General features: G+C 36.7%; 1 protein-coding gene across 2 annotated transcripts in view; it reads right to left on the bottom strand.

The window, feature by feature from the left end:
• The window catches only part of VAV3 (vav guanine nucleotide exchange factor 3), a 148,976-nt gene that overhangs the window by 25,086 nt on the left and 102,424 nt on the right, over positions 1-21,466 (bottom strand). For both annotated transcript variants that reach the window (XM_074546198.1, XM_074546197.1), the window contains exon 20: positions 2,404-2,540. In XM_074546198.1, the coding sequence (XP_074402299.1) occupies positions 2,404-2,540 (137 nt within the window). The remainder of the gene's footprint in view (positions 1-2,403; positions 2,541-21,466) is intronic.

Consider the following 21,466-nt stretch of genomic DNA (forward strand, 5'->3'; position numbering starts at 1 on the left):
CAAGGGTTTATGAAAAGAAATAAAAACATTCTTTGACTGGTACTATCTTAAGCACAATAAGTGAGTGCACCATTCTCTGTAAATCACTATACATTTTTTATCACACACAGTAGCTACCACATTAACCAAAAATACAGAGAAGTGCAGAGGCAGCAGAAGGAAAAATCACATAGGCAGTATTTAAGCTACAAGTCCTTTATACCAGTGATATTTTAAAAAATAATTCTGTGCAAACAAATGACAATCTCACATATTTGAACCTGTGTTCAGCAAAGCTGCCTTACCCCATTTCACATCATCTGCTTGAATACAGGTTACCCTTTGTATCTATATATTCTATTTACTCCTGAAACACAAATCCCACTTGAGTACAGACCTAATTTTAAGTAGAGCTCTGAAACAGTCTGCCATCTAAGTGATACTTATTTTCAATACTAGTCCTACCTGAATAGCAAGTGGTACCACACTCAGTAAGAGCAGCCACTGAACAAAACATATTAATGTCTATCAAGACATGTTGGACCACACTTGAGCTACAGCTCAAGCACTGCTTAGTAACCTGTATTATTTATTTGATGTGCTGTAAAGAATGAATTATTTTTACCTAAACTACACATACTTATCTATTACAATCATTTGAATTTCTGAATGGTCAACTTAGAAAACCATTGTAATATTAGTCTAGTGGGTCAGCTGTAAATTACCCTAAAAGCCCCTTTGAATAATTAAAGATTTTAATATAAATTGCATTTTGCAGGCTTTTTCTTAATACACATTTTAAAATGTAGATGTCATTAAAAGACTCAGAAAAATCTGTATTAAGCAGTCTGTGACAAGAGAAAAAAAAATTCCTGAATGATGCTAATGGAGATGACAATTTCCATTAGGATTCAAATCTATTACTGAGGCTTCTAGGGAAAAGCCTAACACACTTTCTGGTTTCTGCTAGTTAAACACAATGAGATTCTAGCTAAATTCTTTAGCATGATAATCACAAACAACCTCTAAGACAATTGCCAGTAAATTGAGCTGACAGATGTGTATGAACATGGCAATAGAATCAGTACCACGCGGTAGCAGTAATTTTGGCTTGTACTAATTGTATTAGTCAGATGATTACCTTCTAGCCAGTCCTGAGTCAAGAGCAGGTTTAAATGCTTCTCCAGATCAGAACTCCAGACCCTGCAGAACCAAGTCCTACATACAAAACTAAGCAGGCCAAACTCTGTCATTCGAAAAGATTTATTTTCACTGATGCAAAATACCCATGGTGTGCTAAGTAACAGGTTGGGGGGTTTGGAAGGGAGTTGGTTGGTTCTTTGGGTTTGGAGGGTTTTTTGTGAGGGGGTAAGGTGATTTGGTTATGCCTATTTACATATTTTTTTACATAAAGTATTTCTATTGTTTATTGCTTCCCCCAGTTAAATGTTCAGGATGATACAGTGACATAGCAAGAGTTCACTGATCCCGTCCTGAAGAGTTTGAAGAAGATTCCATCCTAACTGTAGCCAGAAAAACAGAAGCCAAAACAAACAAGAAGTAGTATGACCTAACTCATGAGACAGACCAGGCAGTTTTTATATTATATTCATTACCTTATAATAGCTTTAAAAAAATCAGGAAGATCAAAACAGGAACATCAATTCAAGAAGACAGTTATTTTCCACTTGTTGTTCTATTAATCTCCTGATAGTTCTGTTTAGCTCTGTTTCCATGTATCCAATAATACAAACAGTTAAGAGAGCAATCAAGAAAAATTAGATATTTTAATGCATTTACTGTTAAAGTGAATGCAAGTCAGCATTTTCAACATTTATAGTACTCATTTAGGAAGAAATTTTAGTAACAAAAGCAGTGATGTGAATCACATGACAGCAAATTTTGCCATCAATACAATATACTTCTCCCATGTACATCAAAACCCCTATCCTTAACTAACTTGAGGCAGCATCAAGTAGTTTAGGTGTGGCTCTGTTTTGCAGAGCTATTTCTCTCCCTTATAAATTTAATATTCACTAACTGGGTTTTGTCAACATAGCTTTTACTTATGTTGTGTAACAGAACCAGAACTGAAAATTCAAAAACTTTGCTTTTTGAATTGCAAACATGCTCCTTAACTCCTTAACTTATAATTTCACTAGAATTGCCACCAATGTCATGTTCTTGCAGATTTATTTACTAGGATTTTTACTTTAAGTTTGCAAGAATGAAGATTTAAATCATATAGGAACTACTGGCAATTTCAAAGCAAAATTAGTTGTATGAGGCATTTATTTGGATAAACCACAAAGAATTTTGTTGTTATTGTTGTTCAAAAAGAAAAAAAAATAGGAGATCAATATATCACTAAGAAGTTGATATCTGGACAAACAGAATATAGCCATTTGCTAAATGATCCAGTACCTGCCAAAATAAGCTGTGGGCATCTCCTCTAATTAGTTCAATAGTGTCCCCAACCTGGATATGCAATGGTGGCCCATCTTGTGCTGATGGCTGTGGGATTCCATTGTAGTTCCGAATGACTTGCATTTTTGGTAAACCTGGGAAAAAAACATTTTAAAAAATAAATAACAAACAGAAAAAAATCCCATAAGCTAGAATCAATTTTTACTTAATGACAATCTACTGAATCTGAAAACCATGAGAGCAATCAAGCAAAGAAACACTATGTCTTCAGCAGGTATTTGACTAAAGGCACTCGTACTTAGTACTATACCAGGTACAACCAAATAGAAAATAATTACTTTGGAAAAACATCTCTATCCCCCTTTCTTCTTGGAGCAAAGTTGATTTCATGCCTATGGAGACTCTTCCCCGTACATGCACACCCATAGATCTCCATAGGGTTCAAATATTAAGGCTATCTTCATAGTTTAAGGCAAAGATTTCAATGATTAGCATTAAAGACACCAATATGAATAATCTCATCTGCTTTAGAATGCTATTACCAAAAACCTACAGCCGATGTGAACATGGCCAGGAGAGTCAAGATCACAATTCTTTTAGATTTCTCACAACACTTTTTGCTTTTTATTTTCATGTTTTGGCACGATTTCTGGGTGCCTGTAGCAAAGCCTGGATCAATTGAAGGTTTCATTTTCAAGTCAAGAACTCTAGATGCACACTAGTCCTTCCATATCAATACTGACTGCAACATAGACAACAGCTGTGCTGGGGATTTTTAATATTTTTTTTTAAGGGAGCAACTCACTTCTGTCTGCTTGTGCGAACAACTAAAGCACTGTTAGTAACTACAGTTCAAGAATCCTCCACAGGAGAGTATCAAAGAGGGGGGCAATCCCTGTATCGTCAGTCAGAAGATAAATCTGTAGATACTGCAACCCTATGTTCTTATAACTTTAACAGTTTCTTTAAAAAAAAAAACAAAAAAACCAACATCTTAAGCATTATGGATAGCTAGTGTATTGCACTCAGAATGTGCTCTGATACTACAAGAATACTTGAAATCAAGTGAAGTACCACCCACTCCATGACAAATATATTAAAGATTTACAGGCTTTTAGGAAAGCATTTCTGCACTCTATTTCTAAAGGAAAGCATTTAATCACAACGCAGCTATTTTTAATTATTCTCCCTCTATCTTTAAAAAAAAACTATAGAATAATTTTCCTGATTTTAACTAAACATGGGATTTTCAAATTTGTTATCATTAAGTCGATATATAAATTTCAAAACTTAACCAGGCAGTTTTTCCTTAAGTAAGAGTTTTGTAAGAATATATATTAATAATTACAGATAAGAGTGACAGGCTGGAAAGCCAAGGTTGCTGGGCTGCCATATTTAACATGTTTCTTGCTGGAAGGTCATCATTAACTTCATTCTAACAACAAAGGATCAGCAGGGCCACAGAGGACTTATTTTTGTTGCAAGATCACTACTGTAATTTAGGTGGCAACAAACACAAATATCCATGATCTCCTCTAAATTGTATGAAAGATGAAAGAAATCACCTTCCATAATTACTACTCTCTGTATTAATGAATAAATACTAATCCTAAGTGCTGATGAAACAATAAGCAAAGCAATACCAGCTCTTACATTACTCAACCCAAATGACACCTTAACTTTTACTGTTTCTGCAAGTTACCTGGCATACTTAAAATGAGCACCTAATTATTAGTAAGCCATTATTCCACTTAGGCAAATAGTAGACATTACTTTGTTCCTAAACTGAAGGCTTTCATGCTTTCGTATACTGATTCAGCACCAACAAATGCTCCATGCACTGCATGGCAAACAGACGTAATGCTGCACACAAGTTTCTACTGAGATCTGACAAGTTTGTCCTAATGGAAGGAAACTCCCCAGCAGAATGTGAATTACAGTTCCGTGTATGTGATGAGCAGACTGCCAGCAGGTACTCATCTAAGAGACATACATGGAAGTCAAAACAAATGCACAAAAAAATACTCACATTACAAAACCATGTATCTGGTGATTTAGTTTATCATATTATTAATGTGAAGATACAAAATACTTAAAACCCCACCCTTGAACTTAGCTCATCAGAATATGCTCAGGAAATAATAATGTACTTTTCAATTAAAATCCTTGTGTTTTTTAAAGATACTATAGTTCTAAAGTTATTAATCATAAACATGAATAAAAGTACTTTTTATTTCTATTTTCTATTTTATTTTCTATGGTTATTGGTGTCTCTGAAAACCAGGGCAAGAAAACTATGGGAAAAAAAGGAGAAATTGTGCTGTGTCAACTAGCAGAATTATTCAAAAGGTAACACAAAATTAATCCTGTTAAAATGTACCATGTCCAGAATACTTGTGTATAATTCAGTATGCTTGATTCTGTAAAATCCAATGGCAATTTTGACTATAAAGTTACCGTGGCAGATACAATGTTGAAAGATTTGATCTAACACCTCTTGACATCACTAGAAATAATCCCATCATTTAAATAGGCTTTTAGGTTACAGCCTTAATGGAGTTCATTATCTTGCTTGAGAACTCTCCTTAAAACTTATTTTTGTAATGCCTACAGAAACTGTGATACCTACACTGCTTGCTGTAGCTGGTCCCTTTTATGGTAACACACAAATCTTATTTTTCTACTGGAATTTTACCACCTATTTTATCCAATTGTTGTCCTTGGCCTGCCTGGGAGTTCTTTGTGCTCAGCACTGTCATTGCTATGAATCCTCACTGCCTAGCACAAGGTACCTGCACTGTCACCACACTCACATAAACCAGCACCTGAGTAACTGGGATGCAGGGCCAGGATCCCAGGACACTGCAACAATGCACAGTAATCACTGACACTGCCATGTCTTCATTCAGACCTTCTGTAATGGCACTGCCTGCTAGCTTCAAAGCCACGGATAAAAAAATGCACGGATGAACAAGGGAAATGGTATTTTGGTGCTAATTATTTCAGCACACATTAGATTTGATTCAGATTCTGAAATGTACTTTACAGCTCCAAGTAAAACAACTGCAGGTAAATTCACTCTCCAACAACAGGAGGGTCTGAGTCACTGAGGGCCATGTTCATTTCAGTATCAATAACAGCACACATGCACACACAGCCTGTATCAAAGATAGAAAAGCAGTGAGTGCATAACTAATAGGTTTTGCTAGTCATATGAAAAGATCAAAATGATTATCCTTGTCATATCATTTTAAACATTTTTTTAAATTAGTTTTTCAAGGAACAAAAGACTAAATGACATCTTTGAATCATCAATGAAAAACAAGTACATACTATTCTAGAATAGCTAAATTTTGGGTAAGTCTTCTCTTCCCTTAAGCATGGAAAAAATAAATGGGGTACAGAAAAAATAATAAATTGAGGGAAAGAGTCAAGAAACTCCAAGTAGAATGCTTACCTTCCTTTTCGGCATGCAATTGCAGACTTCATTACAGTAGCACAGAAAGACTTTAGCAGATTAACAGAGAGCTGGTGGACATTTAATTGGACAGAAATTGGTCAGCACTCACCTCCTAACATACACAAGGACAAACACTGGGGTTTGGTGCATCCAGACCTATCCATCATTAACACAGCAACCATCTCAAACAATCTATGAGTTTTACAAGCTTACGCTAAAACAAAACTGTTAGTTCCAATTGTTCATTCAAGAATTCTATACTCTGAGCATTTACAATTGCGCTGGCTTTGGCTGGGGTAGCTTTCCTCAGAAAGGGCAGTATGAGGCTACGTACGGTTTGAATTTGTGCTGAAAACAGGGTTTGCTTGCACAATGTCAAGGCCTTTTCTGCATCTTGTACCACCTGCCAGTAGGCTGGGGGTGCACAAGAAGCTGAGAGGGGCCATGACTGGGACAGCTGGCCCCAAATGCCAAAGGGATAAGCCATTCATATGACATCGTGGTCAGGATTTAAAGTGGGGGATGGAGGAGGAAGAAGGGATGGTCAGAGTGATGGCTTTTGTCTCACCATTACACAGGATGGAGTCCAGCTTTCCTTGGGATGGCTGCACAACAGACTGGCCAAGGAACACAGTGAATGAAAACTCTTTTGCTCTCCTTGTGTGTGCAGCTTTTGTTTTAGCTGTTAAACTGTCCTTATCTCAACCCACGAGTTTTCTCACCTTAGTGTTTTGCTCCTGGCTGGGCTTAAACCACAACAAGAATCTTCTACTTTTCAGTGTAAATTAGTTCATGGCCAACCTACATCCATTTAGAAACAGGAGCCTGCAGAGTTCTTTTCCTTGTCTGCTTTTATTTTCATACTACAGTTAAAGAGAGCAATCATACCCTTATTAACCTTCATTTTGCTAGGCTAAACGAGCCAAGTTCTTTTAGCTTCCTCTCAATAAGAGACCAATTCCTCTGAGGCAGTACACCAGCTGCTTTACAGAAGTTCAGACAGGCAAGATCTAGGATATTTTCCTTGTCTTTCTTGACATTTTATTTTTAATTGGCATATGGATTCGTAACAAATATACTCATTAAGAATCCTGAGGACTTGCTGTAATTCAATAATGCAGACAAGAAAAAGTGATATTCTACAGAAACCTGAAATGCTTTAGAGTTATTAATTATTTAGAGTATAATTATGGATTATTTGTGACAAACAGTATAGACCCTCTCCATGCATTAATTACTGAAATGTGAAATATGTTAAGCATTTAGAGACACTGCCATTGCAATGTACATAGCTGCAGTACTGACAGTATCTGATAACGGCAGAAACATAACTGGCACAAAAATGTTACTCATGAACATGCTAAAAAGAGGGTAAAATTCCAACACAAAGGACAAGATCAGGATTTCATCCATATATTACCATTAATGATAAAAATCCCATTGGTTTCTATTAAATCAGATTTCCACATAACAAAGTTCTTCATCAGGAAACTTTCTAATTTAAATATACAAAAGAGCCTGGCAGTTTCCAACATTGAAATCAAAAACCAAACTTATCCAATTATGACACCAATAAATAGCTAAAATTTACTTCACTTGAAAACCAGGAAAAACCCCAGATTCCTAGAAAAGTCTTTATAGCCAGGCTCTGGGTCGCAGAACTAATATAAATTTATGATCTAAATTGTAGCTCATGGGAAAAGCAGAAAGCATGATAGATCAAGATTTATAAGGTACCAATTAGGTTACATTATAGAAAAATAAAACCTTTCATAAACTGTACCATGCATTTGAGTATTTCATCTGATAATTATGAGTCAGAGAAGGAGGCTACAATTTAGAATTAACATAGTACATAATAAGTTAGAATATCCATTATATATGAGACCAAGAAAAAATAAACTACTTGTATTCCTTACAGCAGCTCTGCATTTCTAAACAACACTGAATGACCCTCAGAGTTTCATGCAGAGATTCAAAAATGTTATTTTTTGCTAACAACATGCATAATGCACACCCTATTATGACCTCTATCTGTCAAAATTGATTCCAGCATCTGTTATTTCCAAGCAATGCAAAAGGTGGTTTAGGCTTCAGGCAGGGATCATTCTAACATACAAAATAATGACACAGCATATAGGACAGCAGGGTTCAAAGGTGAATTTGTGGATAAATTTATCCTATTACCAGAAAGACATGAAACAACTTTGTCTGCATTAAACATCTCTTTCTAGTTAAACTGAAAACTTTCTTTTACTCTATGAAAAAGTTAGCCTAGTCACCAGTATTTACAGCCAGACTGGAAAAAAAAACACTAATGAAATGGCATGAAGCCTCCTGAGTTCATGAGGCTTTGAAGCTGAAACAGAATTTTAGACTATCTGACAAGGCCACATCCTGATGTTTCCAGAATCTCACGAAAACAACACTGCCTTTCATATAGGAAATGGCACAAAGGCTCACTAATTCTGTCCTTTGTTTCACCACAACAGCATTTTGGGTGTCTCTTTGGAACCTCTGAACTTGCTTTGACCCTTTTTGGTTTATATCTTTGCAGCTACTAACACGGGGAATGCAGTCCTGCTAAGAGAGAAGCTGACATTTAGTGATTGATAATATTCCACCTAAAATCTCTGAGCAGATACATCTCCATACATCTGCACACTCCAACCAGGAAGTGAGGGCTAAGTAACTCATGGCAGTGTCTCATGGGAATAAATGTCTGAACAGTAGCCCACAGTGTCATGTATAATTTCAAAAAAGAAGAAATTAAAGAGACACAGGCAAAGGGGAACTCATATTGAAAGAAAAAATTAGTATCTACACAATGGTAAGTAAAATTACACTTTGAAGGCTTTTGATCAAGAAGCATAACTGCAAATAACAAAGTAGCAAGGAGTTATGATAGAAAGAGAAAAACAGATGGGTTGATAAGGACAGCAGTGTGAAGAACAGGTGGAACTGTTATACCCACAATCTGAGCATCCATGACACAAAATGACCAGCTTTGACACGTTTTTTTGGCAACATCATCTAGGTCCAACATTAATATTAAAAGCTAGGTAAAGGAAAGCTCTAATCTGAGCACGAGCTATATAAAAAAAAGTCCTTTGGCATTCTCTGTATGTTCTTCCAATCAGCTCTGCTACCTTCATTTTTAAAAATCCTGTTCATAATCATTTTATTGCAGAATAAACCATAAACTTGGTTCTTCTCTCTTGCATTTGTCAGGAGAGCAGCTTCCCAACTCCTGATCAGTGTCATCTATCCCTACAACCAGCAGAAGTCAATGGCTTTGTTACTGCCAAGGCAAAACTTGTCTAGAAGTCCTTTTCAGCTGGGGAGGAGACATGAGGAAAGCAACACTACTAATGACTTTAAAAAACCCACTTTCAGTTTCTGAGACAGTCTATTAGTGCCTCAAAAGAGACTAGACTGGGGTGGGATTTCTTAACTTTTAGGCTAAGTACTTATAACAAAAATTACAGAACTCACATACATGAAGATGCCAGCATAGTCTATTAAGAGCTCTCTTCAGAATGGCAATGATTTAAATAATTACTACTGGAAAAAATTAACACAATTAATAAGTACATATACCTCAAAGAAGATATTTTAATTGAACTTTATATTCTCCCAGTTTCAAGTCATTATTTTTGTATGTCATTGTAATTAAAAGTTCTAATTTTAGATACTGATTTTAAGCCTAACATTCATAAAATCATAGAATGGGCTGAGTTGGAAGGAACTGTAATGATCATTTAATTGCAATCTTCCTGCCATGGGCAGAGACACTTTCCATTGGATCAGGTTGCTCCAAGCCCCATGCAGCCTGGCCTTGAACATCCAGGGATGGGGCACCCACAGCTGCTCTGGGCAACCTGTGCCAGAGCCTCACCACCTTCACAGTAAAAAACTGCTTCCTAACCACACCTCCCTCCTTCCAGTTTAAAAGCAAGGTGGCTGAAATGCTGACTGGGATTCAGGAGTATTCCACTTGTCTTCTCTTTAACTGCTTTGCCTTTGTGCACTGTTCAATCAAGTCTCCATTGGCATATGAATAACCACAACTCTGGAGTTTGCTACTTCATTTTGAAATCAAAAACCTACACAAGGCTGATTTTTAAAACATTTGTCAGCTACCATAAGCCTTAAGTCAACTGTTAAGTTTCTGCCTAAAGTAAAGCAGCCCTTTCTTCCATAAACAGAAAACTTGCAAGCACTGGGGCAATATGAGGGAAGGATGCGGGGAGGGCAAAATAATCTTCACTATCTCAAAATTCAGGTGACCAACATGTAATGCACTCCGAACCACATATGATAAACATTCACATTTCTCTTCCATCAGAAGAATTAAAGACTGCCATCCTCCAGAACTCTGTCAGTTCCAGCTACTGGAAAAAACATCTTTTTTTTTCCACAGTCCTAGCCATGCTTTCCATCACTGTCCTCCCTCTCTTCTAACAACTGTTTCCTTCCTAAAAACCTTACTGAAACAGGATTTGTGGTTCCCTCAGTCCTTTACTACCTGTCAAATCTATGTTTTTCAAAGACTCAAGTTTTCCACTGTTTCTTCTTAATGCTGCATATAGAAACTGTATTCTTGGCAGAGACCTCTGCAAAAATGGTCAACCATCAACCGAAATGAAGATGTGTGGGAGGAAAAAATCTGTCTGCTAACAGTCTGATCAACAACTTGTTATGAGAAACAGAAAAACACCACAACTCAGGAAGCCCTTGTGCTTCCCCAGGTTTTACAGATCTGATCATTAGCAAAAAGCCCCCTGGTAAATTGCTCTATCTCCATTTTCTAGTTAAGATCCACACAAAACTTGGAACTACATTGCAGATCATAGCGGGAGTTCATTGCAAGGAAAATAAACAAGACTAGCAATGTTATTCAATTTATAAGGCTGCTTTTGGAAACTGTATGAGTTCTGTTTTATTTCTACACATTTGTTTTTATATTACAGTAGTTTTGCTGCTTAAAGACAGCACTTATTTGATCAGAAATAAGAAATTTAGCCAAGAAAATCCAAAATCCAAACTAAGTTTCAGAATAATTTTTTTTTAATTTAGAAAAATAACTCCAACTGAAAGCATTTTCTTACTTCACTCTTAAGCAGGGATATTTATTTGGCACATTGTGACACCCATTTTAAGGAGCCTGGAAGCTCATCTCTGTGCAAGAAAAAAAACTGGCACCACAAAAATACTTCTGAAAAGCTGTGCTTTTAAACTTCAGAAGAGAAAATCACAAGGGCAGCCTGTTAGGAAAGAATGACTCTATTCTTATTTTGATGGCTGATGACCATTTGTCTCTCACCCCCTTAAGGGTGGTTCTGCTCATAACTCTCACAGATTCACTCCTGAGTTTAATTTACTTTTGTGTCTCAAAACAGAAGGAAAAGAAACTCTGAAGATTTTGGGAAGTCGGGCAACAAAATGTTACAACAAAAGAAATACAAAAATTAGTCAAGTACACTGCTGAAAGAATCGACAAACGCTAACCCAATCCCCTTTGCACAGCAAGTGTTTTCATAAGCTGTATCTGCATCTTTCAAACACTCCGTCTTCCCCTATAGTACATATATTTGTCTTTGTAGATCCATATTAATTCAGAAAACCTGAACATGCCCTAGAGGTTGAGAATTTCAGATTGCAAATGCAAGAAAGTATGTCTAAAATAACTGACATTTCTCGTGCAATTCCAAAATTATGTAGTAGTTTTTATACTCTAACCCAGGTAATTCCTCAAAAGAGGAGGAGGACTCTCTCCATGACTGCACTGAAAGAAAGCAAAGAGCTAAAAAAGACACTGACTTCCTAATGGTCATTGCCACATACTTCTTGTGATTCATTTACAGTGAAAACTATTTTTCCTTCGTTTCCTCTTCACAGCAGCTTTTCCTCCATACAAGTGTTAAGGACAAGCTCTTGTTTGGTACAGTTCTAACTTCAAATGTTTATTCAGGCAACGACTCCTTACTTGGAGTGACACAGGCAGCTATTCTTGTGAGAGGAAGGGATTTTGGAATTGCCGGGATAGAAAAGAGTCTCAGCACTTTGAACAAGCGTTAGAAACAGCTGAGCATTAAATGTTCCATGGGAATAAACAACAAAGAATAATCAGGTTCAAAAACACAGTTTTCACTTGTTTTGACAAAGTAATGAAATCTCATCCTTTTAATGTAGTCTAGGAGGTGAATTAGGGATATAAACTTTAAAAATCCTGCTGCCTCAAAAGTCAGCAGCTTAATTTTTTTTTTTTTAAGTTAAGCAAAATGGAGTTTTGGCATATGAATTAAAAAGTGTGGTACATGTGGTTCTGCTTTTTATAAAAGCACATGGTATGAAGATTAACCAGTGTTAATCATCACATCTTTTAATGTGATGCCATAGACAGGCATGGCATTCTAATTCATGCATTTGTTCAAACATGCACCTGCCCTCAGGGGCCAGTAACTTGCACTGGGCAGATACTACAGATGAGCTATGAAGGTGTGTCCAGACAGTAGATTACAGTGCAGCAAAAGGCTCTGAAAAACAGGGACAAATCTTGGAATATACACGTCCATTATTCCATAGAAGCAATTATTTAGAGCTGTACTTTAAATACTCACTTCCCCATGCCCAGGGATAATTCTGCAGCAAGATGAAAAAGGCTTGAAAACAGGAACCCCACTTTGGAAACTGAATTTAATAGTGCAAAATGTAATGAATCTTGTACAGGACCTAGACATTTTTTCTAGTGTTGAGAATTCACAGACTGAATAATTTTAACAATATAGAATCCATGAAAATACATGCCTACACCACCTAGAATCTTTCACCGGTATCACATTTAAAAACACACATTGCTGAATGTGTGCTGACATTTTATTCATCAAGAATTGCAAAAATAAGAATTCAATTCTCTTTCAGACAATTTCTTTTGTGCTCAGTATTGGCTAATAGCATCTGCCTCTAAGATGAAAGGCCTTAGTCTCCCATTTGTGTTACTTGCAAGAACTAAATTCTCTGGCAAGAGAAGCATTTTAAATTATTACACAACGTGAAAGGGAAGAGGCTGATGCCTGGCAAAGCAGGCAGGTCCCAGCACATGACAAATAATTTTCCCTGCACGCACCCTCTTCATAATGCTGTATAATCCTTCAGCTTTTCAAGTTAAACACTCTCATGATCTTACTCTTCAAGCAATTTTTCTTCACTGTGGCCTCTACCCTGATTACAGCAGATACTTCTTTTACTTCTTAACTGAGAGTTCTTAGCACACATGCAAAAAAAATTCAGGCCTTATACACCTTCTTTGCATGCAAGCATCAACAGACAAATGTGGCCAAGAATTAAAGCATTATATTAAAGCCACAAAAAGACATTGTGTTTTTTGGCTAAAACAAACCTGCTTTTAAAAAAAATATGCCCACTTATTTCTGGTCTGTATAGGCTACAGCAAATAAATTATTTTCTTTCAGAAAAGAGAACAAAACTTGTTTTCATTACAAAGTATTTGTGTTAAAGAAGTAAAAAAAGATGAATATGTATTTCACTGTTAACATTCCAATGCAGTTAAAATTTAATTCCTAAATAGTATATACTTGGGATTTTGTTTTTATGCCGCACACTTTGCATATTAAAGCATTGGCAATCTATGAAAACAAATTCTAGAAAATTCAAAAGGCATCCCATTTTGTGATGCTTTCCCATGAATTTGTAGTATCCCTAGCCCCAATTAGCAGATACACCTAGACAAAGGCATTCAGACTACAATGAAAATATCCACTGAGTATAAAAATATATATCTTACAACTACGTTTTTACTGTCTTCATTTATGCCAGCCTTTCTTTTCTAGCACAACTAGCATACGAAAAATTTTATACTATTTTGATATGCTCCCTTTTATCAAAGAAAAATATTTTCAATTTTTAGTTACAATTTTCAAAATAGTTTACAAATTTAAGTGGAATAATTTGCTATGTATATATAAAAATAAGTTCTAACTTGAAGACTGTTTACATGAATAAATAATAAGCTGTAAAAGGACCCTCTTTTAAAAGCAGACATGAAAACACAAAATAAAATAATCCATCACTTGATCTTTGTTGCAAAATCAAGACATTATTAGTAAATTATCACAGGCAATAAAGATGGGTATCAAGTTTAGTCCCTGTCAAGACATCAATGCTGCCATAATAATCACACTGCATCTTAGATATTTTTGCTTCTTTCCTTCCCTGTCAAGAAACCCTCACATATTCATCTGCACAATAGTGAAGGTTCTCCTTCCATTTTCTGTTTCCAGTTTGAATGTGGCTTATATAGTCCAGCAAAGTATGAGATTTGTTAAGACAGAAACCACACCCAAAAGCAATAAAGTCTATGGGCTGATATCCCAGTTAAGTCGGGCTGATTTATCTCACTTATCTCCTCACTGCAGCTGCCACCCGTGACCAGTTTGCTATTACCTCACTCAAGTTATTTAGCCTGTGACTGGGTGATCCGTAGATTCAAACAAAAGGCAGTAAGGGGACACCTTAGTGGGGAAAAATGCCACACTTTGTGGCAACAGCCTGCAGTTACATCAAAGAATCACCAGAGATCAAACTGACACCAGCAGAACACCCAGACGTGGTTCTTTCTCCCAAAATACTGCCCTGGCAAAGAACACACCTCAGACACTTAAGTCCCAGCACTGGCTCTTTGAGCTTAGTTGATCCTTCAGTGTTTTCAGGTGCCTGAGCCTTGTGCAGAGCAACACACAATTACAGGGTTTAAATCAATACCTCCAAAAAAGGACAAGTAATTGGCATACAATGCACAGGAGCAGTCAGAGCTGTAAGTCCCTATCATTAAACCTCATACTCTTTTCCTTTTCAGCCTTTCTTGTCCCCATGATAAAGCGAAAAAGGGGAGGGTGAAAATTATAGGGCAACCTGTAGGGTCTTCTGTAAAGAAGAAATAAAGAAAAAAATGCTGAAGATATACCAGCATTAAGTGAATTCCAGAGTACTAAAATGATCCCTGCCAGTCACAAGAAGACTGCTACTGCCAGGAGCATTATGTTGTTCTGGAAGGAAAGCTGTGATCCATACATGCAGCTCTTGTACCATATTTCATGCTATTTGTTGCTGTCAAACCGAATTAAGGAAAAAGTTCAAGAAAAGTAAACATCACACTTTATTGTCTGAAGTAAAAGACAGTGCCTCATGCTGTCCCCTGTCCACATGCCCCATTCCAAACAGGCTGGTTAAAGAATAACCTCTATGGTTAACGGACTGAGGCACCTTTTCAAGGTATCAGATAACGAAGTTACTTTTTAATTCCCTGTTGCACACTGAAGCTTAAGAAACACCAGTTCTAAGAAGTGCAAGACTGAACATGTCTTCTATTTATTTGCAGGTCAGCAAGAGCAACAATAAGGGCTGAACTCCAACTTCTTTCACTTAATGTCTAAGTACCTTACCTTTTTTCCTGGAAAAACCACATCTAAGGATTAAAACAATGAAATAAATAGATTCTACTGAAAAATCATCAGATCAGGTTTTATAATGTCACTACTTGAACATGCTAAGTACCAAATAAATTCAAACATTACATCGCCGAGCTGCTAATTAAGACCTGCAAGCTATTTCTTAAAACAACCCAGTACCATAAAAATAAGTGGTTATTTGTGAGAAACTCTGCTGTAATCAATAGATGTCTCAACACAAATATCTGACAGCTGTACAAGGCAGACTAGTAAAGACTACTATAGAAACAGAATTTACAAGTATATGGATAATATAAAGACTTGAGTCAGGGATATTGTTTAGAGTTCTTTAAAGCAGACAGTGAAGTAGGATTATATATTAATGTGGATTAGCAAAATAATTTTAGCAGGACTCACAATGAGACTCTCTTCCAGCTTACACCATGTAAGAGGAAAATTTCCCCCCTGCCTCCATTAAATAAACAACATGACAGGATGAAAAAGGCTGGAACAACAGAATCTTTTTCAAATCGAAGGCAGTGTCCAGAAGAGTCACCCAAAGCAATCTGTGCTTGGTCCTTCCTTGTTCAAAAAATTAATAAGCACTATTAAAATGGTAATAAGAGTGGATTGAGTCTTGGAAAAGGTGCAAAAGCATTTCTTTAAAAAGAACACTACTTGCAAAGGATTGAAGGAAGATTTCATGAACAACAGGATTCAAAATCGGAGAATAACTCTGGCTGGAACGATCTTTGGAGGCCACTTGGTCACACCTTCATGAAAGACTTACAGTAACATATGGATTGAACACTCATACACAGTGATGGAGTGTGAAACAGGTATCACAGAGACAACAGATCTCAGACTAATTGCTAAGTATTTTTTACAATCAGTTCAATATCATAATCAGATTCTGCTCTGTACCAACTCTTAAGAAATTTCTTGTGGCAGACAGAACTAGAAAGACTGACAACTCTTGGACCTAGAAGCCCACAAACAAGCAAACAGGATGGTCAGACAGACAGAAGAGCTTCTGCATCAGCAGAATTAAGCACACAACAGCTCTTCAGGCTGGAGGACACATGGCTGGAGGGGATGTGACAGACCACTTATGAGTGGCATAATAGTGACCAGGGGAAAAGTACTCATTATTTCCTTACTTATTAATCTTTTTCTTGATGTAAAAATATACAGGAGTCAAAGCAATAGGTAGCAAGTTAAAAGCAAACAAAAAGATGTGCTTTATTCACACAACTAATTATGAGACTGACAGTTGAAGGATGCAAAGATTTTAGACAGGTTAAAAAAGTGCTAATACATGGAAGGATGGAATATATGGAAGGAAAATTAAGAGCTAAGGAACGAATACACAAGGTAAGGAGGGAGGTACCACAGCACCTCATCCCAAATTCTCTCCTTCAGCATCAATTTAATTGGCTGCTGTTGGAGGGATCCTGAGCTAGCTTGGCCTGCAGCCCAGCTCAGCCTTACTGTTCCCTTCTCTGGCAATCTCAAAGTGGTGAGCAGATTAAAAACCCTCCTGAAAGGCAGCATCAGTTTCTCAGGATCTTGCCTCTGGCCTCTTCTACCAAGCTTTAAAACCTTCCTCAGGCAAAAGGCAGAGGCAGTTCTGGGAGCTTCTCTTGTGTGAATTTTCAGCAGTCTTTTTTCTCCCATGGGACGACTGCTTTCAATTTTACAATGTTTCCCAAATTCTTTGTGTGAGAATTACTTTGAAGTAGTGATCAAATACTGATTTAGTAAAATGAGTGAGCCACAAAAAAAGAAACCATATGCTTTAGAGTACTGTTAAAATTCAGTTACTTTTGACTATTTTTAATCATTCATTGCCTCATTATCTTTGTTTTGCCTTCTGAGAATTACAGCACCCTGAAGATTAAAATCAGATATGAAAATAGATGGGTAAATGTAACAGTCCTCCTGAAGACGAATAAGATTTGTAAGTCCCAATAAACTCTACCAAATACCAAGCAATTCACTTCCATTTGCCAAGGTAAGTAAAGGCAAATTTAGGCCACATAGCACAGGTCTCTTCCTGTTTTTTTTAAATAGTGCTGCACTGCACTGCTTTTGTGTGTGTTTAAAATACAAAACAGTGTATTTTTTTGTTTTACTGATCATACTTGTATGCCCATTTTGCCCCACCTCACTTGACCTTTTCTTTTTTTCTTCCTGACAATTTCCATGCAGTTATCTCTGAACAGTGATGTTTTGCTAAAATAGTTGATGTTGAGTGTTTTTATGCAGAAAAGGAGAAAGATACTGAAGGATTTTTCATCCATCTCAGCTTAAAAGTTATGTTAATATATGGCTAAATATATATTGAACACCATTTCTTCTCTAAGAGAAAAATGAAACATTAATTGCTTAAGATATAGAGACAGTCCCAAAAACACATCCAGTAAGACAAAAGAGTTTAAATCACTCAACTAAGAACTAATCTTGCAATCCAACTCGACAAGGATGAAAGAGTTTGACAAAATAAATACATTTCACCCTTTGGCATCTGGGTCTTCTGATGTTTAATTAAAAGAAAAGGCTAAAGGCTATGTTCTTCTCTGAATGTTGGCTCACTGCTGAGATGCCAAGGGGACAGCACCTTTCAAATACCTCTCCCCAACAGGAATGTAAAAATAATTTTAATTTAAAATAAAACAACCCAAATAAAAATCATTAAACTGCATTTGAAATGCTTCATTGGAAGACAAAACTCTGCTTCACCTTCCAGAAACACATTAGTGGAAAATTTCTTGCTGCAAAACATTAGACATGTCCTTTCTTGTAACACAACAAAGATGAATTCATTATTTTGTGAAGCGCTGCAGAGGAAAGAAAAAAAAAAAGGCAAAGACCTTAAATGTAATACATATTTTTAATAAATATGTGAGATAAATTAATCTGATCTCACAAATTAGGCTACACCATTCAGTGTCTCTGAATTCACAGCCATTGAGGCCCAGCTGAGAGAACGTAGGACCGCAAAGAAATGCACTGACTCTGATCTCGAACACCAACCCCCATCCCAGCCACTTGATGTAAAACATGCTCAAACATGTCTATGACCAAGAGATGGATTGCAGCTCTAGCCTGACCAAGTCCCTCAGAGAGCTCCAGGTTTCCACACTGTGCCAGTGAGCAGCAGCACATCCCTCCTGCCAAGGAGTGCTCCCCTTGCAGCGAGTGTGCTCCCAGCTGCCCCCAACACCCATTCTGACCTGCAATTCCTCTGCTCCACACAGACTCCTGGAGACACGTATTGGGCACAGTAGAGGCACCTTGAACAAAGTGCTTAGGTGCCGTGTAGAAAAGGAAGAAGTATCCATAGCTGAATAAAACCAGCCAAAAGTTAAACATGCGTCACATGGATGTAAAATCAAATCTTGTTCTGTAGCTTGCTTAAAACACTAGCGCACAGAGAAGTCCTAAGTTACTCCGTAAATCTAATGCTCCACAAACATTAAAAAAGACCTCAAACTTTGTCAAACAACTATTTCTTCACTAGAGAAAGCTTCGTGAAACACTTCTCTTTGCTCCAGTATTCCTCCTGGCTTTCCTCAATTTAATTTATAGTCACACTTTTTGTCCAGCCATTGAAACACATCACGCTCCATGCAAACAGTATCTAAAGCTGGAAAGAATGCCATATGTATATTCTAGTTCTTGAGGGACTGCTATTCACTTCTACATTTTATTTACAGGAAATGTAATTAAATAACAGTATTAAATGTATATAAGAAACACCAATCAAGGTGTTTCTTGAGTCTATACACAGGGATTCCTTTACCAAAGCAAAAAGATGCTACTTGGTCTAATTCATCCTGATGAAGACAATCCTAATAAGGAGATACTATCAATGACATCAGTCAACTCCTCACAAAATACAGGGGGGTTATTTAACGCTTTTTTTAGTAGACCTTTTTCCATAGCTTAAAACCAAGATAAATTCTTGCTCTCAACACTGATATTGATGGCCAGTTGGTTAATACCGGACCACCATAACCACAGCCAGACTCCCAGGTAGCTGCTGCCACTGTACAAGTGGAGAAATAAATTCCTGAATGCCTGTTTTCAGCACTGGGCTTCACACTGCAGAAGGTTATCTTTTCTCATCCATGAAATTGGCTATTCTCTATACTGGGCTGAATGAGAAGACAACAGTCGTTCAGGACTGCTGAGGATGTGCCTGGATAGCTCAATGAAACAAGAAAATGAGTGACATGCTTCAAATTCTTACTTAAAGGATAGCTTTATCTATAATAACTGCATACTTGGCAAAGAATTATCTCCTGGTTGGGATAACCCAGCATTTGAGTTTGAGCCAGATTTTGCTTTTGGCTGGGCATACACTTGGAGTGGCATTGAAATGGAAATCATAGATAGACTTGCATATCACAGAGCACACTGTGTAAGAATTTGTGCAAATATCTCAGTCTAGCATGCTTCATTCTTAACAAAAGAAACTTTAAATATGCCAATATGACAATATGCCAATATGACACTACCCCTAACTTTTACTCCAAAGACAGGATGCAAACACTACCACACTACACAAACCCCCAAATATTGTTTCACTGCTTAGTAATCACACACAACCTAGTTAAAAGATGCCAAAATCCAACTTCAACAAAATATCAAGCACAGAGTAGCTTATTTCCCACTACAGCTAATGCAATAAATGTAGCTCCAGTATTGTGCTTCTCCCTACAGACTGTTGCTGCTTGTTTAATGCATATACTTCAGGCCCTGAAACCAGTGACTCTCTTCAGATCCCAAGGGGTTTTTAATAATCTGTGTAAAACCCATATTAGAGGATTCACAAAGCAAGTATGGACCAAACACCAACCAGAAATATTAATACCGCTTTTTAAAATTATTATTTCAACTTCAAATTTGTGGGCTGAAAGATACACTTTCCCAAGCTATTGCACTGTATACATGACTTGCTAGTATTGTTTCCCTCCATCCCAAAAAAGTTTGGGATATTTTACTTATATTTGGGATATTTTACTCAAATATTTTACTTTCTGTGATGGAGAAAATATTGGTTCTGGCCCTCCATTCAGAACTGAAGCTTTCTAATCTTTAATTCTTGCTCATAAAGAAATCAGCTGCTTAAGAAGTCAGAACATGCTCAGCAGTGATCTTTCACAGACCAGATTTTGAGTTTAATCTACAATGAATCTTGACTATAAGGCTTCAAGTATTCTATTTTTACCAAGTTTATCCTTCAGATATGAAATATACTTTCACACTTCTAGAGATTAAAATTCCAATGTTTATATTAGCAGAAGTGTTTAGGGTAAAACCAGTTTCAAAAACACTAAGCTGTGAATCTATCACATTTAGACTCTTTATACCATAAAAAAAATAAAGAAAGCAAATATACACTGTACTATTTCAATAGCTGAGAACGACAGTAATTTTTACGCATATTAAAATAAATACAAAGTTACTGCCATTAAAAACATTGGTCAGACTGTATCATCCTTCTCAAGAATTCACACAGTAAGAATTTGTGTTTATGAATATACATATAAATGTTTCATTTGTCATTTAAGCCAAGGGTGTATTTTCCATGCTTAAACATATTCCCTACATGAGAATAAAATGTCATATAATTATCATTTCACATGCCCATTCTATGCAAAAACTGACATCAGTCTGATCACTTCTCAAATGTAATTAAGCAGAATTATGTTGTTCTACAGTCACATGCAAGCTGTAGACCAAATTTTCCCTGGATTTACAGCTGCAGATGTATTCACCAGCTCATTTCATCAATGGCCTTTATTATCTCCTGCTTAATTGAAAGAAAGGTTATTTAAAACCTGTCCCACTAAAGTTTAGTAGATGAAGTAAATCAGGAGGCTCTCTGCAACTGGATTGCAGGCTGAAGGCCTAGTGCACAGCATAAAGACAAAGCCCTATTTTGTAGGGTTTCCAGTCTTTTCTTCACCTGTACAGTTTCTGCGCAGTGTTCTTTTTGTACACATTTTTCTCATCACTGCTTTCACTTCATGGAAATTTCTCTGACTCATCATCCATTAATCATTTTTTCTTCTACCTTTCTTTCTTATCCAGCACAAAGCAAATCTCAAGGAGGAGACTG

The sequence above is a fragment of the Zonotrichia albicollis genome, chromosome 8 (assembly GCF_047830755.1).
Source record: "Zonotrichia albicollis isolate bZonAlb1 chromosome 8, bZonAlb1.hap1, whole genome shotgun sequence".
Lineage (NCBI taxonomy): Eukaryota > Metazoa > Chordata > Aves > Passeriformes > Passerellidae > Zonotrichia > Zonotrichia albicollis.